This window comes from Kogia breviceps, chromosome 11, assembly GCF_026419965.1.
Source record: "Kogia breviceps isolate mKogBre1 chromosome 11, mKogBre1 haplotype 1, whole genome shotgun sequence".
NCBI classification, from domain to species: domain Eukaryota; kingdom Metazoa; phylum Chordata; class Mammalia; order Artiodactyla; family Physeteridae; genus Kogia; species Kogia breviceps.
The window spans coordinates 9,165,623-9,191,656 of NC_081320.1; the positions used below are offsets into that span (position 1 = coordinate 9,165,623).

Sequence of the window (26,034 nt, forward strand, 5' to 3'; positions counted from 1 at the left end):
TTTCATTTCCAAACATTTGGAGATTTCTCAGAAATCTTTCTGTTATTGATTTCTAGTCTAATACTGTAATGATAAGAGAACATCCTTTATGTGCTTTCAATTCTTTTAAATTTGTGCAGGTTTGGGTTTTTTTTTTGGTTCAGATTATCTTGGGAAATGTTTCTTTTGCACCCGAAGAAAATGTGTCTTCTGCTGTTGTTGGCTGGAATTTCTATAAATGTCATCAGGTCAAATTGTTTGATAGTGCTCTTCAAGTCTTTTATAAGTTTGATAATTTTCCTGATAATTTTCCAACTACTTGAGTTGTGAAGTTGTCTATTTCTCCCTTCAGTTCTATAGATCACTTGATAGATCCGCACAGTCAGGAGGGTGCTATGGCAGAGAGGCTAGAACGTTTGCGTGGAACTGGAAGAAACATTTTATCTATTTAAATTTACTCTAGAATGCATACACGAAATGGAAATCACTACGTATCCCAGCAGGCCTAGTGGCCCTCAGGACAAATGCAAATAAGGGAATCCAGGCATTCGACCACGTCCCTTTCCTGAGTTGGCAAGGCAAACTGGTACCCAAGCCAGCCAATCGGTGAAATGCTCACCTGCGGGGGCGGGGACTCGACAAGAGCCAATAGGACGTGAAGCAGGTGGTTCCATGGGCCAATGGCTTGGACGACGGGGCGGGCTTTCGATGAAGGGAAGGCAGTGGGAAAGATGGCGGCGGCCCTGGAATCGTCTGGGTGGTGGCAGCGGTGGCGGCGGCGTTTGTCGGCTCGGGATGGGTCCAGGATGTTGCTCCTTCTCCTTTTGTTGGGGTCAGGCCAGGGGCCACGGCAAGTCAGGGCGGGTCAAACGTTCGAGTACTTGAAACGGGAGCACTCGCTGTCGAAGCCCTACCAGGGTGAGGCGCCGGGGGCGAGGTGGTCGTGCATGGGGAGAGCTTCCGGACCTGAGCTTGTCCGTAGAGGCGGGGGCGGTGAAGGGCTTCATGGCCCCGAGAATGCTGCCGGCTGTGGGTGGAGGCACCGGGGGCTCTCGGATGCCACTAGCGCCGGGCCTGGAGGAAGGGGAGCTTAGAGTTGGACAGGAGGAATGTGGGAAGGGGAGAGAACTGCGACCGATGGGAGTGATTGAGGGCCACTAGCAATGAGCCTGCCTCCGGATGGAGCTGTGGATGTGCTAGAAATAAAGCAGGCGGCAGAGCTAGGGTAGAACTTGGACGGACTGAGAAGATAAAATTCTGTTGTCAGTTAAGACACGTGTACTTCTCCAGTCCAGGAGCCCTATTGATGAAAGAGGTTGGTTAGCTTTGCTCTGTTTAGTGTTCGTAGGCCGCTAGGCACAGCTTACCAACCAGAAAATTTACATGGTTAGCTACAAAGAAGCCCAAATCAGTGTAGATGGCTTAATTAACACAAGTCTGATTCCCCACTGGAGGATATGGGGACAGCACACAAACAAAAACACAAAGTGCAAGAGTGTATATACTGCTGCTAAGGGTGATTATTTACTTAGCAGATGCATCCAGTGCCTTCTTGTTGCTAATACTGTGGGTTATACTGACACAAAGTTCTCACTCTCAAGGGGCTGATAGTCTGAGGTAAGGAGAAAAGTAGCTTTACGCGTGGATTGTTCAAAGAAAGAATGTGATTAAGCCCCAGAGCCCCAAAGGGTCAAGCTCTTTTGGTATAACTGGGGGAAATTTTTTTCTTTAATGGTTCTAAAATCTACTCACATACAAAATGGGGAAGAATGGAGCTGAGCTGTGGCTACTGTGGCCTGGGTAAAGTGACAGCTCTGATGTGCTCTGGGGTCTTCACCTGAGAAGGTCTTTGTGAAAGGAAACTAAAGATGGTAAGGAGTTGAGATGTTATGAGTGACAGAAGATGGGAGATCAAGTGACATGAAAGGGGAAAGAAAGGTGATGACTCCAGCTTTCGGACGGTCCATGGTGGCTTTCGGAACGGGCTGGCGTTGAAGAGACTGAACTGATCTCCTTCCTCTCCTCCGTAGGTGTCGGCACAAGCAGTTCCTCCCTGTGGAATCTGATGGGTAATGCCATGGTGATGACCCAGTATGTCCGCCTTACCCCAGATATGCAAAGTAAACAGGGTGCCCTGTGGAACCGGCTGGTAAGAATCTTTCTCCCTCCTGTGTTACTGACCCAAAAAGTACTAAAAAGTTCACCAGTGGCATACTGACTTAATTTCACTGTCTATCCCAGTATTCCGTCTTCTGTGGATATCAAGGATTTTCATTTCAGAGATTATCATGACCTTCATAATCAAATCAGATATTTAGGGAGATGCTCTGTTGCCCTAAGTATAGCAAATAATCAATTTTGATTCTATTTTCGGAAAACAGAAAAATAGCAGTCTTTAATTCCTGATTGACCTGACAGTGTAATTTTGCAGGTTAGTAAGTTAACTCATGTTTAATTACTTTGCTTTATGAAATAGAAGACTGCTGTTTTAAATTTATCTCAAGCTTCATCCCAGTAATACTGCGCCCCCCCCCCACTTGTTATTTCCCTTTGAGTCGAATTTTAAATTTTATTTTCGTGTAAAAGGCACTTTGAGCCCTTGGCCATTTGATTTGTCCTTCCTCTCTGGGCCTTTTCCAGCTACGTTGTCTTCCTTGAGGTATGGCGGCAAGAAGTGAATGCAGTATTCCTGGTGTGGCTGCACTGTGATTTTGTACAAGTGTAAGATGATGCTTTCTTTTTGGTTTCCAGGGCTCTTTCTAAGTCTTTTATGACCACTTTTAGGAGTGACCTTGGCATCCTTTAACACTTTCTCATGGGTTCTCAGAAGCTAAGAACTTACTTGTACATGGTTTTTATCATTAGTTGTAGACAAGTGAATCTCAGAAAGGGAAACGATTTATTTCCCCTGTTCATTTTGTGTGGCAGAGAATTCTAAAGGAGCAGCAGGATGAGAAGTTTCTATGTGGAGCTATTTGCACAAGCTGGCCCCTTATCCCAGACTGTAGTGCTGAACTCGGTCTTGGACAGCATGCAGGGCAGTGTGTTCTGGTAGAAGAGGTGAAGGGCTGGCAGTTGAAAGACTTGGGTTCTCAATCTAGCTGTATCACAGACCCACTGTGAGCCCTGGCAGTTATTTACCCTCTCTCAGTTTGCAGTTTCTCCACCTGTTAAATGAGCTTCATAATATCTGTCCTACTTGCCCACCAGGGTTCTTGTGAGAATAAAATAAGGCAATAGACATGAAAAAGCTTTGGAAAGTTAAAATGGTTACAGAAATGTGCTGTTGTTACACCTCTATTACCTCTATTACAAGGGTCACTGATACAGGTCTATGGATTATAAATGATTGTGTCCAAGACTTTGCTGCTGTCTTGCTAGCTGTCTCTATGTAACCCTTTTATGTAGTGGTGATTCCAGTGTAGGATCTAGTTATCTTGCTCTTTTTCAGATTCTCTTATACCTGTAGTTTTTGTTATTTGACTCTCAGAATGAGCTTTGGCATTGTTTTGAGTTATTTGAATAGGATAGATTTGTTTGAGCAGTTCTCGAATTTGGCTGTCCATTGGAGTTGGTGGCTGGGTCCCACCCCCAGAGATTCTGAAGTAATTGGAATGGGGTGCAGCTTAGACACTGGGATTTTTAAAAGCTCCCTAGGTGAATCTAATATGCAGCAAAGTTTGAGACCCACTGTTAGACATAGCCCTGAGCAAAACTGTATAGCATGGCGCTACACAAAGCCAAGGATAAATGGCAGACACCTCTTGGCTCAGTGTGAACTTCTCTGGCCCTGCCCTCTTCCCAGGGGCTTCATACCTACCCATTGGCTATGGGGCAGCTTCCTGCCGCTGAATTTCACTCTTGCTATGAAATCTAAATGAAATAGCAGAAAGATGAGAACCCCGAATGACAACACAGGGACTGGGCTCATCAGGGGAGGGAAAGCTGTTGGAGATTTCAGGCTTGTTTGGTGAACTCAGAAGTGTCCACACCCCTTTTATTTTTGACTATGTACTCCTAATACTAACACTTTTGGAAGATTTCCCAGAAATTAAAAATGAAAACTGAAAATAATCTAGCAATATGTTGCTCAAGAGCCAGAACAATCTTTTTTTTGGCCCCGCCACGAAGCTTGTGGGATCTTAGTTCCCTGACCAGGGATTTAACCCGAGCCCTCGGCAGCAAAAGTGCAGAGTCCTGACCACTGGACCGCCAGGGAATTCCCCAGAACAATCTGTGTGGAGGGCCTTTGGCTGAACCCCACTGGTCTATCTGCTCGTCCTTCCCTTCTTTCTTCACTGTGAACTTTAAACCAGGAGCCTCTGTAAATCAAATACCCACTCTGGTTTGAAAGTCCGTTGAAAGTGGTTGAAAGTGTTCAACTATTTAGAACACTTAACCATCCACTTACCTCCTCCTCCATTTTTCCAAGGTTTTGATAACACAATTCAAAAGAAGCAAAACAAGTCTGTTTGGTAACCACTTCCTTAAATGTTTTTCCACCAGAGGCTGTCCCTGTGCTGGGGATGGTGGTGTTCTCCTTTGGTGCATTTGTGCTCCTTGGCGGTGGGCCTGAGGTTGGTGGGGCCATAGCTTACCCCTCCTCAAGGGAACTCTGCGCTGCATAGGGCCAAGTCTAGCCAATTAGAGTTGTTTATAGCGTCTGCTAATTATTCCTGCAGACCTTTGCAGAATGACTTAGCTTATCTTTTTCTTTTGTAATGCATGGGGCTTTGACCCTTCTTGAAATCCAAGCTTTTTAGAGTCTTTCTGTCAGAGGGGTGATCTTAAGTTGCAGATGAGTGTTAATCAGCCACCTCTGCTCTGTGGGCTGAGATCCTTTGCTGGGTGGATGTAGGATCACAGTGCTCTAACACGAAGTTCTCTTGTCTTTTCCAACTTTGGAGTGCTATCCTGTTTCTGTTGGGAGATGGTGAAGATGATGGGGAGGTTTATTCACTTTTCATATTAAATATCATATACTGTTGAATGGCTCAATCTGTTTAATTTTACCACACAAACACTTTGCAAGCCTTAGATCTCAGTTTTACCCCTTAGCCTCACGTCACCTCGTTTGTGTTTTCCAAGTCTGTAGACTGTGGATGAGGGCTTCGCGTTTCATGTTCCTCATTGATTCTAGGGTCTTTTTCACTTTAGCCGTGTTTCCTGAGAGACTGGGAGTTGCAGGTGCACTTCAAAATCCACGGACAAGGGAAGAAGAACCTGCACGGGGACGGCTTGGCGATCTGGTACACGAAGGATCGGATGCAGCCAGGTACTGGGACCCTGGGTTGGTCTTGTGGGGTGTGTGACAGGCCTGCTTTTTTGTGTGCCCTCTTTTTGAGAAGGGCGTGTCTCCACAGTGCCAGCGGTTTTCCCTCTCTTGATGTCTGTAGATAAAGACTGGCCTGTCTAGTCTCTAGAATGGGGTCTGAGTCCTAAAAGCAGCTGAACTTGACTCATCCCGGGGTGATTTCTTGCTAATTGGTAACTTCCGCTTTCCCTTTGAAACCTCCCGGCCCGTTGGCCGGAGGAAAGCACTACCTGTCCCGAACACTGACATTGGGCTCTCTGGTTTCTTCTGGTCATGCATAGTGACCGATCTCAGAACTCCAGAGTCGGGAGAAAGGAGAAGAGTTATCTATTTTTCCTTGTTGTGCGGGAGCCATTGCTCCAAGTTATGGCAAAACTCAGCCTGATTTGACCTGATCTCTTCTGCAACAAGAAGTGGAAACTTGGGAATTCAATTCTCTCAGGGGTGTAGTTGTCACCAAGTGTTTGTGAAGCAGAATTCTTTAGGGGCGCCTAGCAACCAGTTTGAATCAGGGAGCAACTGGGGTGCTAAACAGGGTGGTGCTGGCCTCTCTCTTTCCCCGCCTTTAATGACAAACAACTGCAGGTGCTTACTGGGTGCTTGTTACAGGCCGTGCCCTTCACTGGGTGCTTTTACAGCTGTTTCCTCATCTTAAGGAGAGGCTGGAAAGTCTTTTGAATTTCACTTTTTCCTCTATCATAGTGATGTATTATTCCTTTATCAACTCTTGGCTTTATTTCACTGTTCATCATCTGTTCTCTCTCTCTAGGGCCTGTGTTTGGAAACATGGACAAATTTGTGGGGCTGGGAGTATTTGTAGACACGTATCCCAATGAGGAGAAGCAGCAAGAGGTAATGGCAAGTGTCAGAGCTTAGGTCAGCTGCCCTGACGTCACAGCCCTTTGCCTTAGGAATGTTGTTCAAGAGGAAACAGAGGGGAAAGAAAGTGAGGGGTTCGGTTCTATTTTCTTCACCTGCTGAACTTCAACAGTTAATGTCTCTGTCAGGGTTTTTTCTAGATAGAGCTGTTTATGGTGCGCAGTCTTGGGAATGGCTCTCGCAAATGGGGGCTCTTTCTTTAGTGTTAGCAGTGTGCTCTCTTTGTGCACGTTGGGAGCCCCTAGGCTTGAGCCTGTGTGGCTGGTTGGTGCTCCTAGGCCGGCACGGAGCAAGCGGAATTTATGTACCTCCGCTCCCCTGATGTCCTGTATCACTGCTGAGCTCTCTTCTGCAGCTGCTTCCCCTTGCCCACATCCTCTTCTTCCTCTTCGCAGAGGAGTGCACAGCAAGTCTCCTCTCCTCTAGGAAAGGCTGTAAAAAGAAATGGATGAAATCTCAGCATTTTGTGGAAACCCCGTATCTGGCTGTTGGCAGAAGCTTCTTTCTGTTAGCTGACCCTGAGTGTTCTTAAGTACTGTCTTACACTAGCAACAGGTCTGTGCTTGCTCTCTGCCTAATGGCCCTAAGAGCAGATGGTGGGAAGATGATTAGGACGCGTTGTTGCTGGGTATCCTGTTGCTAAATAATATTTAGCAAGAAAGGCAGGATTAGGAATGGAGGCCCAACTTACTTTACTTTTTTCCCCAAAAGTTCCTTATGGAAAATTTCAAACTTCTAAGAAAATTGGATGAACAGATCATTGTATATACAACACCCAGATTCAACAGTTTTTCACATTCCCCACAGAGTTCTGCTTAGAGGAAGTAGAAAGTGAGACGTGAGTTAGGAGAGGAACCTTTGTTGTGGGTCAGTTATAGACTTGCTTCTCCACGTTGCTTCTGGGCTCCTCTTCCGTCCATCAGACCTCAAGCACTTTCAAGGTGCCAGGCCCTGGGAATTAGCGAGACCAGCACAGTCCTTGCACTTAGTAGAGCAGGGGTGCTGATGTAATAGTAAGGGTGCTGATGGGGGTGCTCCAGGGGGGCTGTAGGAAGACCCAGCAGGAGCATCTAACCTGGGGTGGGACGGTGGTGGTGGGGAGAGTGGTTGGGAAAGACTTCTTCCAGGAAGTGACATTGACGTTGAAATCTGCCGAATTAGGAACCAGTGCAGAGGGAAAAGCCATGTGTTAAGGTGATAAAGTTAGAGAAGGGAAAGTGGATGTGAGGGGGAAAAAGGGGGGTCAGGGAGAGATGAGGGTAGAAAGAAAAACAGGGCCCTCAGTCTCGCCATGTTCCAGGGCCGCCATCCACATTGCATTCTTTGCTGCTAACACTCCTTCCTCTTGAGCACATTACCTGGCCCGTGAGATTGAGCAGCGTCTCGTTGGGGGGTTGGTGACTTGGCTGTTCAGACCGGCAGCAGAGCAGCCTGAATGCAGGTGACTCGTCCTCACCGTGCACGTGGTGGGGCAGGTTCTGAAGGGCGGCGTGTCTGTTGGGGAGTCTGGGTTTCTAAGTATTGTAAGGGGGTAAGTGCATTAAAGGATTTTAATGAGGGGAATGTCATGAGAAGGTTTGCAGTCCCGCTGAAGAAATAGTGGTGGTAGTGAGAAATACATCTGAATAAGAGGTGTGGGCTTCAGGGCTTGACTAGTTTGTTTTTTTGTTTTTTTGTTTTTTTTTTGCGGTACGCGGGCCTCTCACTGCTGTGACCTCTCCTGCTGCGGAGCACAGGCTCCGGACACACAGGCCCAGTGGCCATGGCCCACGGGCCCAGCCTCTCCACTGCATGTGGGATCCTCCCGGACCGGGGCAAGAACCCGCGTCCCCTGCATCAGCAGGCAGACTCTCAACCACTGCGCCACCAGGGAAGCCCTTGACTAGAGTTTTAAACGTGGCTCCCTGCTTCTCCCAGAAATAAGTCGTTCAAACTATTTTAGCTTCCATTTCTCCATCAGATAGGAGTAATTCTGGTTGAGAGGGCAGATCTGATGGACCTCATTTTGTAAGGAGAGTAGACGTTAATCAAAAAAATTAGTTTCCGATGGTAAAAATAGGGACTTCTTTTCTGCCTGACTCCCAGCTGCACTTGGAATTACCTGGAGAGCATTTAAAACTATTGATGTCCAGGCCCCGAGCTCAGAGAGCCTGATGCTGTTTGTTTTAGGTGCAATCTGGGCAACCTTACTTTTTCAGAGATCTCCAGTTGAGAGTTCCATACGTAACCAGGATGAAGAACCCCTGGATCAATGTCAGGTCATTGTTTGCTTATTATTTATTCAACAAATTTATTTGTTAAAACTAAATTTTTAAAAAAAACGAAAAGAAGCAGCTTCTGTTTTTTAGTGGCTGTTATGTGCCAGGTACTTTACAGTTATTATTTTGATCCTCATCAGATCTCCTTATAGTCAATATTATTTTTCCCATTTTACCAATGCATAAACAGAAGACTGGAGAAGTGTCTTGTCCAAGGTGACAGCCAATATAAGGTGGAACCAGATTTTGAACACTGGTCCACCTGATTCCACAGGCTGCACTTGTAATTATGGTGCTCTGCCACCTCCCATCCGTTTTTCCTTACGCCAGGATGATTTCCTTGAGAACGGAGATATTCATTCTCAGAGTGATCTCCTCTGCAATTTCAGTTCTCAGAGCTTATGCTCAGTGCAGAGAGTGGAGAAAGTGTACTCCTCTCTACATCCCAGTGACCTGGTGCTGTCTTAGAGCGTGAAGTCAGATGGGTTTTGTTAGCGGCATGGTTTTCTTTGACATCATACTTGAAGGTGCCAGGCATTGTTTTAAGTGCTTTTACATGTCTTACCTATTTATCCTAACAACCCCTTGGGGTAGATATTATTGTTATCCCTACATTATGGGTAAGAAACTGAAGTACAGAAAGGTTAAAAAAAAAACTCGTCAGTGACACCCAGGTAGTGGGTTTGACTCCAGAGACTGCAATCTCTTTATTTTGCTTTATTATTTTGAGCTCATAAGGAGAGGGTGACAAATAGAGTACCTTTTGAAAATTTGGAAACATCGTTCGTTGAAGATGTGCTGGACAAGGAGGACAAGGAGCAGGCAGGAGGGGCTGTGGAACAATTCAGCAGATCACTCAAGGCAGTGGTAAAATTGTCTCTCTGGTTTCTTGTTTCCTTGTCACCAGAGTGCCCTTGACATCGTTGCTCAGTTCACTGTCTGCCACATTTGTTTATGAGGAAATATTGGGAAAATACTAGCAACATTAATGCATCTGAGAAGGAGGTGAGGGAGTTTAGGATTTAAGTTGTATTTAGGCTTGGCTCCCTGAAATCAGGACACGTTGTTCAAAATCACATAACCTCAGTTCCCCCATGAGCAATATAAGAATTGTTGTTTAGGTAAGTCAAGAGCTTTAGTATTTGAAGAACAATCTCACTGTGCCACAGTGAGATTATCAGACCGTAAATGGCTGTTAAAATGATAGTTGAGGAAATAGAAAATCTGGATAGATTGAATTGGTAATTAAAAAGTGACTCACAAAGAAAAGCTCAGGCCCAGATGGCCTCACTGGTAAATTCTACCAGACGTAAGGTAGGATTAATACCAATTCTCAAACCCATGTGAAAAATTAAAGTTGCGGATGCTAACCAATTCATTCTTTGAGGCCAGTGTTATCCTGATACCAAAGCCGGATAAAGACATCACAAGAAATGGAAAGTACAGACCAATATCTCTTGTGAGTGTAGATGTAAAAGTCACCAACAAAATACTAGTAAACCAAATCTAGCAACGTATAAAAAGGAGTATACGCCATGTGTAAATACACTATATTTATGCTAGGAATTCACAGTTGGTTTAATATCTGAACATTAATATGATAGACGATATTAATAGAATAAAGGACAAAAACCATATAATCTTATAAATAGATGTAGAAAAAGTATTCAACAAAATTAAATACCTTTTTATGATAATAAAAATACTCAACAAATTAGTAATAGAAGGGAACTTCCTTAACCTGTTAAAGGGCATTTATGAAAACCCTACAGGGCTTCCCTGGTGGTGCAGTGGTTGAGAGTCCGCCTGCCGATGGAGGGGACACGGGTTCGTGCCCCGGTCCGGGAAGATCCCACATGCCGCGGAGCGGCTGGGCCCGTGAGCCATGGCCGCTGAGCCTGCGCGTCCGGAACCTGTGCTCCACAATGGGAGAGGCCACAGCGGTGAGAGGCCCACGTACCGCAAAAAAAAAAACAAAAAAAACCCTACAGCTAACATCATGCTTAATTTTGAAAGACTGAATCCTTTCCCCCTAAGATCAGGAATAAGGCAAGACTATCTGCTCTTGCCTCCTCTATTCAACATTGTACTAGAGGTTCTAGTCAGGGCAGCTAGTCCAGACTGGGAAGGAAGAAGTAACCACTTCTCTTTGTAGGTGATGTGATCTTATCTATAGAAAATCCTAATGAATTCACAAAAAGCTATTAGAACTAATGAATTCAGCAAGGTTATAGGATATAAGATCAACATACAAAAATCTATTGTGTGTTATATGCTTGCATTGAACAATCAGAAAATGAAAGTAAGAAAACAATTCCATTAACTATCGTCAAAAAGAATAAAGTACTTAGAAATAAATTTAACTGAAAAACGTATACTCTGAAAACTATAAAGTATTGTTGAAAGAAACTGAAAAAGAGCTCAGTCAACAGAAAGACATCCCATGTCATGGATTGGAAAATTTTGTATCATTAAGATGGTGATACTTCCCACATTGATCTACAGATTTGAGGGAATCCCTATCTTTCAAAAGCCTAGCTGGCTGCTTTGCAGAAATTGACAAGCTGATTCTACAATCAGTATTGAAATTCAAGAGAACCAGAATAGCCTCCTCTTCATTAAAGAGGAGCAAAGTTGGAGGACTCACACTTCCTGTATTTAAAACTTACTATAAAGCTACAGTAATAAAGACAGTGTGGTACTGGCATAAGGACAGACGTATAGGTCAATGGAATAGAGTTGAAAATCTACACATAAATCCTCACAATTATGAATAAGTGATTTTTGATAAAGGTGCCAAGTCAGTTCAATAAGGAAAGAATCATCTTTTCACCAGATGGTGCTGAGACAACTGGATATCCAGAGGCAGCATAATGAAGTGTTTCCCCACCTCACGCCATACACAAATGTTAACCCAAAGTGGATCGAAAACTAAACGTGAATCACCAAAATTTAAAAGTCTTATACTTTGAAGGACACTATCAAGAAAGTGAAAAGACAACCCATGGAATAGGAGAAAATAAATGTGAATTGTATATCCAATAAGGGACTTGTAATAGTTCCTTATATATTCTAGGTACAACTCAGTAATTAAAAAGACGGCCCAAGTGAAAAATGGCCAAAGGATCTGAATAGATACTTCCCAAAGAAGAGATATAAATGGCCAATAAACACATGAAAAGATGCTCAACTTCATTAGCTATTAGGGGCATACAAATCAAAACCACAGTGAGAAAAAAAAGACCACAATGAGATGCCACTTTATATCTACTTGTCTGTCTAAAATTTAAAAAAACATGATAACAAGTTTGGTAAAGATGTGGAGTAATTGGAACCTTCATACACTGCTGGTGGGGTGGAAAATGGTACAGTTGTTTTGGAAAACTATTCCATAGTTCTTCAAATGGTTAAATGTAGAGTTTATATGATCCAGCAGTTCCACTCCTAGGTATATACACCCAAGAGAAATAAAAACATATCTACACAGAAAGTTACATGAATGTTCATAGCAGCGTTATCCATAATAGCCAAAAATGGATCCAACTCAAATTTCCATCAGCTGATGAATGGATAAACAAAATATATCTATACAATGGGATATCATTCAACATTAAAAGGAAATGAAGCATTGATACATGCTTCAATGTGGATGACCTTTGGAAAGATGCTAAGCAAAAGAAGCAAGTCACAAAAGACCACATATTGTATAATCCCATACATAAAAAATGTTCAGAATAGCAAATCTATAGAGACAAAGTAGATGAGTGGTTGCCAGGGTTGGGGGCTGGGGTGGGGAGAGTGCACAGGGTTTCTTTTGGGGGTGATGAAAGTGTTCTACAATTCATTGCGGTTATCATAATCTTACCTGTGAACATACTAAACCCCATTGAATTATAGATTTTTAAAAAATTTTTATTTATTTATTTTTGGCTGTGTTGGGTCTTTGTTTCTGTGCAAGGGCTTTCTCTAGTTGCAGCAAGCAGGGGCCACTATCGCGGCCTTTCTTATTGCGGAGCACAGGCTCCAGACGCGCAGGCTCAGTAGTCGTGGCTCACGGGCCCAGCCGCTCCGCGGCATGTGGGATCCTCCCAGACCAGGGCTCGAACCCATGTCTCCTGCATTGGCAGGCAGACTGTCAACCACTGCACCACCAGGGAAGGGAAGCCCCCGGATTATAGATTTTAAATAGGTGAATTGTGTGGTTTGTGAGTTACATCTTGGCATTGCTAACTTTTTACAATGTTGATTAAAACACAACCTGATCTTTTCTTGGCACCAGGAAGTCATCAGCTGATGGTCATCCGTTTCTCAGGAGAACACAGATGTTGGTGAAGAGTTGCAGAGAATTCAGTAGCAGTCTTGGAATAGGAATGTCTTCTCTCGGTTGAAATCACAGTATGGTGGCAAGAGGCCTTCCTGGAATGAGAGCCCAGAAGTGCAGCCCTTTGCAGCCTTGGCCCTCATTCTCCCAGTGAGACCTTCGGGCCTCACCCCTGGAGGCAGAAACAGCTGGTTGGAAAGTGGTGCGAGCAGCTCACTGCTCTTCTCAGATCAGGCCAGCTTGGAAGTCTAGTTTGAGGTGCTTCCCGTATTTTTTTAATGTGATGATCGTTTTTCCTCTTTTGAAACTGGAAGAAAATTAACAATAATACGCCATTCCAGTTGAAAAGCACATTCCCTCAAATCTTTATGGTGATGAAGACACTAATCCCTTTTGGTCTCTTTATTGTTGGTGGACAGAATTTTTACAGTGTTAAAGGAACTCCATAACTTCTTAAATTCTCTTGTTGTTATACTACTTGGATGTGACTTAGGTTTTTTTTTTTTTTTTTTCTCAGTCCTTGGTGAGGCAGTGTTTTCCAAGAGACGCTCCTTTGGAAACTAGGTCCAGCAAGCTCTCAGATGTGATTAGGCAGTGAGGCTGAGCTTCATTGGTGAGAACTAGTTTTCAGGGGAAGTAGAAATGTATGGCTTTCTGGTAGATTTGAATGCAATAGGATTTTACATACAATGTCAGGAGATTCATGGGTTCCCCACAGTAGAACTATAGACAAGATCTCCTGTTCCGTAGAGTTAACAAGAAGTGTTCACATGCTACCATAATGTTGGTTAGCAGTGAGATTAAGGTGTTGCCTCTTAGGCTGTGTTCTGCATCTTGGCCCTTGTAATCTGGGTAGGTGGGTTATGGACTTCAGTGTTTGGGGCATACCTCGAGTTTAAGGTTTCCTGATTTTACAGTACTCTGTTGAAGTCCCCACATTACATGGTTTGCGTTTGCCCTAGTTGGGGATCACAACTGAGATAAGTGGGATTAAAATCATTCTGTGAGTTTAAGAGTTCATGATAATTAATGTTCAAGTATGTGAAGCTTTTCCAGGCAGTCAGCTGGTCTGGAGGCTGCACTGTTCCGTATCCTCCAGTTGAGGAGCTTGGAGACTTGGAGACAGAGTCACAGCTAGTCTAGTTTTAGTAGAAGTTTGGGGGCTTATGGAGCAGGGGCCTTCTCATGCTGCTTAATCTCACTGATGTTACCCATTCTAAGTAGGATGGGTATTGCTCAGTTCACCGGTCACCTCTAATCCAGATTCCTGCACAAAGGGTTAGTTGGATGAAGATTACTGTAGGACCAGCGACATAGAAAGTTTTCAAAGTCTGAAAAGTGTCTGTCTGGGAAGTGGCAGTGAGTGTGTTCTTTTGGTGAGCCAAGGGGTAGGTCACATGGAGGTGTGAAGGGAGGTGCTGTAGAAGAGGCGTTTGTTTTGTTATTCTTATTTTTATGTAAAAATAAGGCATTCTTATTTTTGTGTGAAAGCTCATTACAGAAAAATCAGAAAAGACTAAAACAAAAACAACTATACATACCTTTTTAAAAATGAAAACATTGCATCATATTTAACATACTGTTCTTTTAAACCTTTTTTTAATTTTGAAATTTTTTAGACACAGAAAAGTTGAAAGTGTGGTAAATACTAGATTCAGATTACTCATTAAAATTTAAAAAAATTTTTTTTTTTTAATTTTTAAAATTTTGATATAATTTCAGGCTTACAGATAACTTACAGTAATGCAACAAAGAATTCTAGAATGCCCTTCACCCAGATTTCCCAAAATGTTAATGTTTTAGTACATTGGCTTTGTTCTTTTCTTGGAGCACAGGCTCTGGACGCGCAGGCTCAGTGGCCATGGCTCATGGGCCCAGCCGCTCCGCGGCATGTGGGATCTTCCCAGACTGGGGCACAAACAACCCGTGTCCCCTGCATCAGCAGGCGGACTCTCAACCACTGTGCCACCAGTGAAGCCCTGTCCTTTTCTTTTACGTGGATATGTGTATGTTTGTCTGTGCCTGTGCTCGTGTGTGTTTGTGTGTGTGTGTGTGTGAGACCTCATGCGTATGTGTACATTTTTTCTGAACTACTTAAGAGTAAATTGCCTTCATCATGTTTACTTAATCCTAAATTCTTCACTTGTTTTCCCTAAACACAGTGATAAAAATCAGGAACTTAACATTGATAACGATATTATTATTTAATCTATTGACCTTATTCGATTTTACCAGTTGTCCCCACTGTGTCTTTTATAGCAAAAGAAAACCCCAGATCCTGTGTTGCATTCAGTTGTCATATCTCTCCTTTCCTTTAATTTGGAGCCATTTTCCAGTATTTCTTTGTGTTTTAGGGTATATTAGAGACCTAGATTTTTGTTTGTTTGTTTGCTGGTTTTGGTTGTATCTACGTATATACCAACCATTGTTCCATACTGATTGATCTTGAGAGCAGTGTGGCATAGTGATTGAGCCAGGGCTCTGAAGCCAGACTACCTGGTTTCAAACCCTGGTTTCACTCCTTAATTCCTGCATTACCTTAAATAAGTTTTCTTAACTGAAATGCAGATACCAGTACTACCTCTTAGGGTTGAGAGAATTAAATGAACGCATATGTGTACATTACTGAGTACAGTGGCGGGCACAGAGCAAGCTCTCAAAAAACGCTAGCTATTCGTATTCACACCACTAAGTGACATTCCCAGGGACATTTTACCGACATCTTGGCAGTAGCTGGTGTGGCTCTGTGCTCTCCCTCTCCCCTCCCACCCTCCTTTTTTTTCACATCTAGGTTCCAGGGAGCAAACTTGGCCAGCTTCCTCAACCGCACTGGGGTTTAGGTTGGTAAACCTGCTTTAAGAGAGTGGCTCCTAGATGCTGGTTCATAGACTCAAATTGGTTGGTTACAGAGTTTCACTGGTTTAAGAATAGGAACAGTGAAGTGACTTTTTCATAAATGTGAAATGTTTTATTAATTATTTATTTATTATAAAATTATATAGTTCTTTCTTTTTTTGGTTTAAAATGTTTTTAAAAATGTTTATTATAGATGGTTGTCCTGTCGTTCATTATTATATTGTAATATATTTAGTAGGCAAAAAAAAAAAAGCAAGAAAAGGCAAACCTGTTAGTCCCAAAAATATGTTTAGAGATTTTAGTGGTCCATGACAGCCAGTGGTCTGGGAATTACTGCTCTAAAAGACATGTGTTTGGCTTTGTGTTTATATATGAACACCTGTGAACAATATATCTAAAAATTCATTAATTTAGTCATTGGTTGAATGAACATTCATTGACTCCCTTCTGAATACCAGACACTGTACTAAATGCTTCACATATTTCGTTTCATCTTGGTAATTAACGTTGTGAGCTGTGTATTACTCTCCCTGCTTACAGTGAGGAAATAGAATCTCAGAGAGATTACACAGGTGTGAGTCGTGTAACTGCATTTAGAACCCAGGTCTCCCTGATTACAGAGGGCTGTGTGCTCTCTTTTTTACACCTAGTGGTTCACAGCCTGTGTGCTTTGCACCTGTGGAATGTTAGCATAGGATCCACACAGCCACAAGTTCACGAGTCTCTTTTCAATCAAGCTACGCTGAAGATGCAGTACCGTGTGGAGGGCCTTGTAATACAAAAAGTTGAAGACATCTCCCCACCTTTCCGACATCAACCATTTGGACAGTAGGTAGGAGTTCCTAATTTTTGATGACTCTTAAATTAGGAGTGAAACTACCACCTTTGCCGGAGTCAGGGTGATTCTTCTGCCTTTGGTTCTGGCTATATATAGGCTGCTTTCCAAGGAAAGAAAATTAGCTGCTGTGTCAAATGAGTGGGTACCCAAGGAACCCTTCAAGAACTCCTGAGTGGGCATAGAAGTTAAGATGGCATTTAAAGACATGGTTAATGTGAGGTGTAAAGCGGAAGGCCAAGTCAGGAGTTGCTGAAGTAGACAGAGTCCAGCTCCAAAGCTGTGCGACCGTCTAGGGCAGTATTTCTTAACTTCGGCTGCACATCCCAGTCGTCTGTGGTGCCTCTTAAAAATTACATAGTCCTGGGCTTCCCTGGTGGCGCAGTGGTTGAGAATCCGCCTGCCGATGCAGGAGACACGGGTTCGTGCCCTGGTCCGGGAAGATCCCACATGCCGCGGAGCAACTAAGCCCGTGAGCCATGGCCGCTGGGCCTGCGCGTCAGGAGCCTGTGCTCCGCAACGGGAGAGGCCACAACAGTGAGAGGCCCGCATACCGCAAAAAAAAAAAAAAAAAAAAAAAAAAAATTACATAGTCCTGTGCCCCATGCTAGACCTACTGGGTGAGGCTCTTTGACTGCGGGGTCCACGTGTATGTGCAGTTGAAAAGCTCCCCCAGGTCATCCGGAGGCCCGGCTTGCCTCTGGCTGATACTGGATGATTGGCTGTTTTCACCAGCCTTGGGAAGAGTAAGGCCCCCTTAGGTTAAGGATCGCTGTCCTGGGCACGCCCTTGAAAGTTACAGCTTCAACTTCTGATCACAGGTGCTGGGGTTGATAAATGAAGCAAGCCTTGGGATCATCAGAGCTCACGAGGGCATTTTCAATCCCTTCTTTCCCTAATTGTTTACTGAAGTTACGGGCTTTCTTGTCAGAAGCCCATCTGTGGAAACTGCTGATAACATACTCACGATTCCCTTGCCCTGAATGATAGCTGTAGAAGAGTAGTTTCCCAGCAGTTTAATCATCCCCTGATTGATTTCATACCTTTCTGTAATCCTGCACATATGCCACCAGTGGCACAAGAGAAGAGCAGCTGCTCTGAGGCTCACCCCAGACCCTTGCTGTGGCCTGTAAGGGGCTGGCTCCCTCCTCAACCCACACCAGCCCCTTCTTCACTAGCTGGGTTGAAGACACCCCTGTCATCTTCTGGTCCTTGAATACGCTAACCTCATGCTTCCTGTGCCCTCAGATTTTTTTGGTGGATTCCCTGTAACTACTTGGGTCTCAGCTCAGATGTTGTCTCCTCAGAGAGATGTTTCCTCATCAGTCTCTATTGTGTTACCTATTTTATTTTCATCACAGCATTTATCAGTCTCAAATGACTTACTGTTCGTCCCCTCCACTTTAATGTCAGCTCCATGAGAGCAGATGTCTGCCTATCTTGTTTACCATTGAGCTCCCAGCATCTGGGACTGTGCCTGGCTCGTAATAGGTGCTCACTAAGTATTAGAGGGCAGGGACGCTCTGGGTTCTACACCTTTGCCCACACTTCCTGTGGGGCAGGGCCGAGCTGAGCTTGTACGGGTATCTCTTGTTGCTAGTAGCTTAGAACTGTAGCAGTTTTCGGGAGCAAAGCTAAACATGCTTGAACCTTGTGATTTTTCTAAGTCTGTCCTGCTGCAGCATTCCCACAGAGTTTTTTCTTGCCCACATGTTGTCGGTTAGAATACCTGTTTGGAAATATTTGTCCATAAGGCTCAATTACAGGGTAAATGATCGCTTTGGATTAGAGTTAATTTGATAGCCTCTCAAGTGGTGGGATTTTTGTCTTCTGGGCAAGAGCTGTACCCTGAGATCCTGGGTAGTAAAGGACATGTTGAATTTGGAAGAATTTAGCCCTATTTATCACTCCTGTCTCTCCGCTTGCTAAAGAAATACTGTAGTCTGGGTACAGACCAACTCATGGCCTGACTTTTGGACTGTCAGAGACATAAGTGAGGCCTGCTTGGAGAGTGTGATGCTGTGTGTTTTATAAAGTTTCGGAGAGTTTCAGGACCCCATGTGGGTTAGAGGGGTCTTCCTAGTGGACCCCTTTGAGAACCTGATGAGAGCAGCAGACCCTCTCCTTAGAAAATGTACAAACACCTGTACATATAGTTTTGCCTATAATTTTGAGGGGTATGAGGACTTGTGAAATGCCTTCCACGGACCCTAAAATTCTGTTTGGGGATTTAGATTGGTTTGCTCATCCGCCACAGCTGGGTCATAGCTCTTCCCTGGCTGTTTCTTTCTGACTTGATCTCCTGTCTTCTGTGCCCTCTCTCGTTTTTATAATAACCTGCTGGACCCTGTCAGGCCCAGAAGAGGCGATATTCTCCCGGAGTCCAGGTACTCATTCTTGACGCACCATGGCCATCCCGTACTCCCTATGTGTCCATCCAACATTCGCTACTGTTTAGAATCCGTGTGGCTGTTGTCTCAGGAGTCACCAGTCTCTGATTTCGACTGCATCTTCACCTTGCATGTTGATTGTTTAGGACAATGAGGGACTCACCAAAGAAGTGGCATGTCTCATTTTCCTGTCCTTTCATCCCCCTGCCTCTCTGCACTGCCTTAGCACTGGGCTTGTTCTGGGGTGGTTAGCTTATCATTTCTAGGGAAGAATTTGCTCCACGAGTCTATTGGAGAGAGAGGGCCTCTGAAGTAGGTGGGAAAATGGGTGGCATATGGGGAAACTTTCAGTGGGAGAACCTCGCCCTGAGTATTAGTGGGAGAAGTTATGTGTGGTGAAGCTTAAATGGGCTGGATGGTCTTTTGCCTAAGAACAGTCATGTGTGGCTGGAGAACACCACCTTGCAGCCTGGTTCTGGCACTGCCCTTTCTGAGTCCTGACCCATTTAGCATCATATGCTTATAGAATTTTAGAATTTGAAAGGTGCTATCGTGAATGGAAAGATTTCCCTGATTGAACAGGTATTTTTGGAATACCTCTGTGTGCAAAATACTTGCCCTGGGGGGGGAAGGGATGGAGCTAAGGTGGACACATGCACAGAGGCATAATAAATGATTTTTCTCGTCAAGAAATTTACATGGCAGTTACACACACACACACACACACACACACACACACACGAAGAAAAACAACAGTCTTGGGTAGACTAGGGGCCATTTCAGACCCACCCCAGATGGGTGCAAGGAGGATTCCTGAAGGCAGGTAGAGAGGTCAGTCACTTCTGGGCCATGTCCCTCGAGTGACCATCTCGGCGTGGGTTCTCAGGGGCTGCTAGTGATGAGACAGTGTCTGGTCTGCTGTGAGGAGCTCAGCTTTATGTGCAGAATTCCTGATGCTGTTTGCACAGCTGTTCCTCAGAGTACTTCCTCACCGTTCTCTGCTTTTCCTTCCCTGCTTTCCCAGCGGGTTTTCCCCTACATCTCAGCCATGGTGAACAATGGCTCCCTCAGCTATGATCACGAGCGGGACGGGCGGCCTACAGAGCTGGGGGGCTGTACGGCCATTGTCCGCAATCTCCATTATGACACCTTCCTTGTGATTCGCTATGTCAAGAGGCATTTGACGGTGAGTCCCTGTTCTGGACCTGTTGGCGATAGGGGCTGTCTCGCTCCCGCTTCCGTGGCCTGGCCCTGATCTATCTCTTCCTTCTGTTCTAGATAATGATGGACATCGACGGCAAGCACGAGTGGAGGGACTGCATAGAGGTGCCCGGTGTCCGTCTGCCCCGGGGCTACTACTTCGGCACCTCCTCCATCACTGGGGATCTCTCCGGTACTGCCATGTGCCTCCTTACTAGCCCTAACTGAGGTCCCATCTCGGTAGGCAGCCTGAGTGAGGCTTCTCAGAGGGGAGAGCCAGCCAGGCAGAGCTCTGGCAAACAGGTGCCCCGTGAGCGCTTATCTTCACGCATTCTCATGTCCAGATCCCTTAAAAGCCCAGGCCGGGGGTTATCTAGCACAGTTGTCTTCGGGAGATGTGTGGTGCTAATGGAAAGCAGTGTTTGCCTCTACATCAAGCCAGCTCTTCCAGCCTGTGTTTTGAGTTCTGTGCTTTCCTGTTTCTTGTGCCTCTTTTTATAGTCGGGTTCCTGTCCTTTCACCTAATGTGCTGAGTTCCCTTTCTCTTAACAAAGCTTTTCCTTGACTCTGCCCTCCCTCTTCCGACCCCCAGACTCTCCTTTGTGCCCAGACTTTTGCATGTGTTGTGTGTGCAGATGCTTGTGTTTCTAAGACATCCACCTCTGTAAGTCTACCACCATGGTAAATGCTTCACTCAGGCCTGTGTCTCCGCCGTGCTATTAGCACAAGTAGTTTTGTAAAAGCTCCTTCTGTTTCTTTGCTGTTCTGTGTGCTTGCTGTTTGTCTTCTCTTCAGCTCGTTTGACCAATTACTCTGAAACCCCTGCCTTCCTTGGCTTATGTGGTGTTAGCAGTACCGGGCTCTTCTACTGTTCTCTCTCCTCTGGATTTTCTTCCTACTTGTTTCCGATTAGAAGCTTCTTTTATGTGCTTATTCTCTCCCTTGGCTTTAGCGTCAATCATAATGTCTTTTCAGAAGAGGTAAAGAATTAAACTTTTGGTTCTTTTGATATAATGTATTATGAGTGAAGCTAGGATGAAGTAGAACTTTCTTCTGGCAAGAAAGAAAGGCACATATCCATCTGAAATGGGCAGCATCCACTCAGTTTCAGCCATTGTTGCCAATAGAAAATGTGGGCTCAGTGAGGCCATGTCTTCTAGTTTTTCAAGAGCAGCTGGAAATCTGGATTTTTAAAATGAAATCTGATTTTGTAAATCCTGGCAACTAATTTTTTTAAAAAAAATCAACCTTATTGAGATATGCTTTCCACATAACAGAAGTATATAGTGTGAAGAGTTTTGACAAATATTTACATATATATAACCACCATCCCAGTCAAGATACAGAATGTTTCCATCAGGGAAAAGTTCTCTTGTGCCCCTTTGCAGCATTCCTCCCTTACCTTGTCTCCAGGCAATCATTGATCTGCTTTCTGTCACTTACAAGAGATTAATTTTGGCAGCTAGTTCTAAATACTGTGCAGGTAGGCCAGAGCTGTGGGACATCTTACCTTGACACAGGTAAGGGGAGGCACAGGCTGCAGATCTTTGCTATGGAATCTTGTTATGTGACTCGGGTTGAAAGAGGTATCCCTGTCCACAAGTTTCCTTTGAGCTTGCAGGCTTCTGGGACCTGCTCAGTTAACCTCCTGTTGTACTTGTCTGTGGGAAGTTTTTCCCAGCTGTTGGAAATGGCCAAAGAGAATAATTTTTTGTTTATCCTAAGGAGTCCTTTGTTCTAAGTTCTTGGCAATAATGCCTAGGTTCGTACGTCCATGTTCTCAGCCTGTAGGATACCCCTAAATACAAATTGCGTCCTTCTAGTAAGGTCTTTCTTGTTAACATCTTAACTTGTTTTGCTGTGGATCACTGGACACTGCTGAGAAAGGACACATCACAGCTGTCCCAGTCTTTGATGCCCCTACATCGTGAGGAGTATCACTGTGGCTCTCTACCCTGTCCCGTGGTTTAATCTCAGTCCTGGCAGGGAAAACACTTTTTCTAATTGAAGGTAAATCCAGTTTTTTTACCTGGGAGTCTGCTAAAGATTCTAAGAGTCCAAGCAGCTGTAAATGCCATCCTAATAATAGAGATGGCAAGAAATCCAGTCTGCAATAACCAGCCTAGCAGCAATGAGCACCCCTAGCACGCACATTTGTGGTCTCTTAATACAAATACCAATACCAAGAGGAACAAGAGCTTCTTGGGGATATGGCTAATGCCAGGTCTAAGGTAGGAAATAGAGGCTGAAAACTTCCTAGAAAAGCAAGGAAAATGTCAAAAACTTCTGGGTTCGTGTGAAGGGACTTGGGAGCCCACTTCAGTAGGCTCCCGCTCGATAAAGTTGGGTTGGGTTGAGCTTCAGTAAGAGATACAACTTCAGTGTATTGAGACACGTCAAGTATGTTTGACTGTCTGAATTTATAATGTTAACTTTAAAAAAGGAGAGAACAAATTGAGTTCCTAACTTCTTCATCCTTCTCTGGTACTTAATAGTGAGATTCAGGGTCACAGTTACTGCAAAGAATTAGGCACAGTCCAGAAGGGAAGTGTGTTCCACGCCAGTAGCTGTGCCCTGCTCATGGCCCATTAAACGGCTGCTGTGAGGCCCTCTCCTGTCTTGCTTGTGTGTGTTGTCCATGTTAAAGGGAAGCTGTGGGGCTACTGTGTCTCCTTTCACTAGAAGATTTTACGTGTGATTGGGGGTTAGTTCTTGTATCATCTCTAAATTTTACTTTATTTTTATTTATTTATTTTTATAACATTGACTTTCCTTTTTTAAAATATATTTTATTTATTTATTTATGGCTGCGTCGGGTCTTAGTTGTGGCTCGCGGGATCTTCTTTACAGCATGAGGGATCTTTCGCTGTGGCACGCGGGCTTCTCTCTCTCTAGTGGTGGCGTGCGGGTTTTCTTTCTAGTTGTGCGCGGGCTCCAGGGCGTGTGAGCTCTGCAGTTGTGGCGCCGCAGCTCCAGAGCGCGTGGGCTCTGTAGTTTGCAGCACGCCAGCTCTCTACTTGAGGCACGTGGGCTTAGTTGCCCCGAGGCACGTGGGATTGTAGTTCCCGGACCAGGGTTCGAACTCGCGTCCCCTGCATTGGAAGGTGGATTCTTTACCACTGGACCACCAGGGAAGTCCCTCTCTAAATTTTAAAATTATATAGGTAATGCATGCTTGTTGATAAAAACTATAAATACAGGATAATGTAGAATATTCCCTGTTCTTTGTCCTTATTTTTAGATGAGAAACAGAAGTTTCAGTTATTTTATTTCAGGTCACTGTTTGTTAGCTGTGGATTAGAAGCTTGAACCAAGACACTCTTTTCAGGGTGGCTTGAGTAATCCTTGTTCTCCTTTTCTTTAGACAACCATGACGTCATTTCCCTGAAGTTGTTTGAGCTGACGGTGGAGAGAACCCCAGAAGAGGAGAAGCTGCATCGAGATGTGTTCCTGCCCTCGGTGGACAACATGAAACTGCCCGAGAGTGAGCACGGGGGATCCTGGGGAAAGGCCCCATGGCCAGTGAGGAGGTTGAGGGCTATGGGGGGTCTGGAGTGACATGCAGTATACAGCTGGCGGGGCTGCCTCTTTTCGGGGTTCTTCTCCCAAGTACTTGGAGCACTTGCCCCTACTTCCTCACTTGTCTCCATGTTACAGATGAGCAGACTGTGGGCTGTTAAGGTTTTAAATTGTGGCATCGGAAAGGGAGAGTCTGAGCTCTAGCTCCCAGAATTGGGGACTTGATAGCTTGTTGGTTGGTCCTTCCCACTGGGCGGGCTCCCTCATTCTGACTTGCTTCTCTCTTGCTTCCTTAGTGACAGCCCCGCTGCCGCCCCTGAGTGGCCTGGCCCTCTTTCTCATCGTCTTTTTCTCTTTGGTGTTTTCCGTATTTGCCATTGTCATTGGGCTCATACTGTACAACAAATGGCAGGATCAGAGCCGAAAGCGCTTCTACTGAGCCCTCCTGCGACCACGACCTCTGTGACTGTCGCCCAGGAGTACAGGAGGAGCAGGCACTGGCCTGAGCACATAGCCAGGTGGGTCTTCTCTCGTCTCCAGCAGCTGGTCAGGGACTTGCTTCTGTCACTGGAGCTTTGAGAGCAGGGACGCTGCATTCCCATGGTCACCCATGAGGACGTCTAACTCTGGATCAGGAAGCCCACCCCCCCGGGCAACGCTGCTGTGATGTGCCTTTCCCCACAGTCCTGCCACTTGGGAGCAAAGAGGGATGGAGAGAACATAGGCTGTCATGATGCCAAAACCACCGGAAAGAGTTTCATAGCCCAGGCTGCCTTGTTGTTGGGCTCAGAGGACCCTCGTACTTCATTCTTAAATCTGCAAAGACTAAAAAACTGATAACTCCTCATACCTTCCAGTCATCCATCCACTGGTTTTTGCTTTTTGTCTAAGCCTCTCTCCAGCTGAGGAGCTTTCCTTGGAAATCTGGTGGAAACTTCTTCCCTGCCTCGCCTTCCTCTCCCTCCATTCATTGTCCTCTGCAGAGGCAACCTGAGCTGGAAAAGACATCCGGCTGCCTCTCTCTTGGGGCCTGGGACTGCAGAACAAACTTGAGTTTCACAGACCCTCATTAGGTGGCCGCAGGGGGCACTCTTCTGGGGCTCACTGCTCTAGCCTTTGTTCTTGCGGCTGGATCTTGGTTCTGTTGGTGTGTTCATGACCCTCCCGTTTAGGTCCCTTTAGGCCCTCAGTCAGGTTTGGCTGAAAGCTGGTGTGCAGGTCAAGAGAAGCTTGGGAGACGTCACGGATGCAGTGTGACTGACCACGTTTTGACACCGAAAGCCACATCTGTCACAAGACCTGACCACGTGGAGCTGTTTCTGGACTCTCTGGAGCCTGCTGAGCTGCATGTTTCGTGCTCATCGTAATTTTTGGAATCCTACTTAGAGTGTTCAAAATGTAAGGAAACTTTGTTCTTATAGCCTGAGCTTGGATCCTCCCCAAAGAGGAGACCTGGCTTCTCTTTCTTAACGGATGAGAAATGGTGGTTGTAAGTCTGGAAGCAGTAGGACCCCCGTCATCTGTGCCTGGAAGAGTTCATTGTCATTTGAGCAGCCGAGCCTGAGCGTCCTCTGTGGGTCAGCCCTGATTCCACTGCCTTACCTGATCAGGGGTCACGTGCTGCTCACCTGTCTGCCCTGTGATTCCATTGCTAACGGGCCGGAGGCTCCCTGGAGGGCTTGGACTCTGAGCTCTCCTAGCCCTGTGCTTCTGTAGCCGGAGGGAAAGTCTTAACATGGCTGATGGAAACCAAACGTGAACTTTGAGTGGCCTTCCTTTCACGGGGGGGCTTCGGCTGAGCATTAGCCGTCCACCCTTGCCCTGCCTTCTGGGTTGGGAAAGCCCTCTGCTCAGCCCTGAAGGAAAGGAGGCTTACCTTGTCTGGCTGTGGGTCTCTGTTGTCTGCAGCTTTCTGTATCCTCCCCATAGGCGGCAGTGCTCTCGCACAGGTGGGATGACAGTGGGACCCTCCTGACCTCCCCCCCCACCCCCCGACGGCAGAGCGGCTCCAGAGTGCCAGAGGGTCAGCTGGGGCCCCGGGCTTGGCTTTCGGACCAGGTGGAACTGAGAAAGCAAATGGCTGTTACGTGTTTTTGAGTTCCGCGGGAGATTGGCCCCAACCCCTGTAGTGGGAGGATACCAGTGGGCTCGTGAGCGGGCCCGGGCAGGGCTGCAGGAGGGGCAGCTCAGCGTGGAGATCGTCACGCTTGTGCCTTTTGTGTGATTCTAGCTCATGAGGTCCTTGAGGCTCTGTGAAGAGGGCGGGGAAGACGTGAAATGCAGTCCCCCCAGCCGGGCCGGCCTCCGAGCAGCGTGTGGTGCAGGGAAACAATCTGACTAGCGCGGTAGGTTCTGCCCTGGCTCTTCCCTCTTGTTCTAGAAACACGCTTCCCGTCGTGAGTGGGGCCGAATGTCGTTCTGGGCGCTGGAGTCCCAGCTGTGTCCCAGAGGAGGGGGCCCCCTGGTCACGTGAGGGGTGAGAG

At 45.6% G+C, this 26,034-nt stretch overlaps 1 protein-coding gene across 10 annotated transcripts; it reads left to right on the forward strand.

The window, feature by feature from the left end:
• The first annotated feature begins 673 nt into the window (after nt 1–673).
• LMAN2L (lectin, mannose binding 2 like) lies at nt 674–25,305 on the forward strand. 10 transcript variants are annotated; one of them, XM_059078504.2, is made up of 9 exons: nt 674–897; nt 2,010–2,128; nt 5,137–5,254; nt 6,063–6,145; nt 18,797–18,829; nt 19,857–20,018; nt 20,111–20,225; nt 23,397–23,516; nt 23,848–25,305. In XM_059078504.2, the coding sequence occupies exons 1-9, from the start codon at nt 711–713 to the stop codon at nt 23,988–23,990; spliced, it is 1,080 nt and encodes a 359-aa protein (XP_058934487.1). In that variant the 5' UTR covers nt 674–710; the 3' UTR covers nt 23,991–25,305. The 10 variants fall into 10 exon arrangements, with proteins under 10 accessions (XP_058934487.1, XP_066863287.1, XP_058934488.1 ...); XM_067007185.1 differs by having other exon boundaries at nt 683–897; nt 23,964–25,305; XM_067007187.1 differs by having other exon boundaries at nt 688–829.
• The last annotated feature ends 729 nt before the right edge of the window (nt 25,306–26,034 follow it).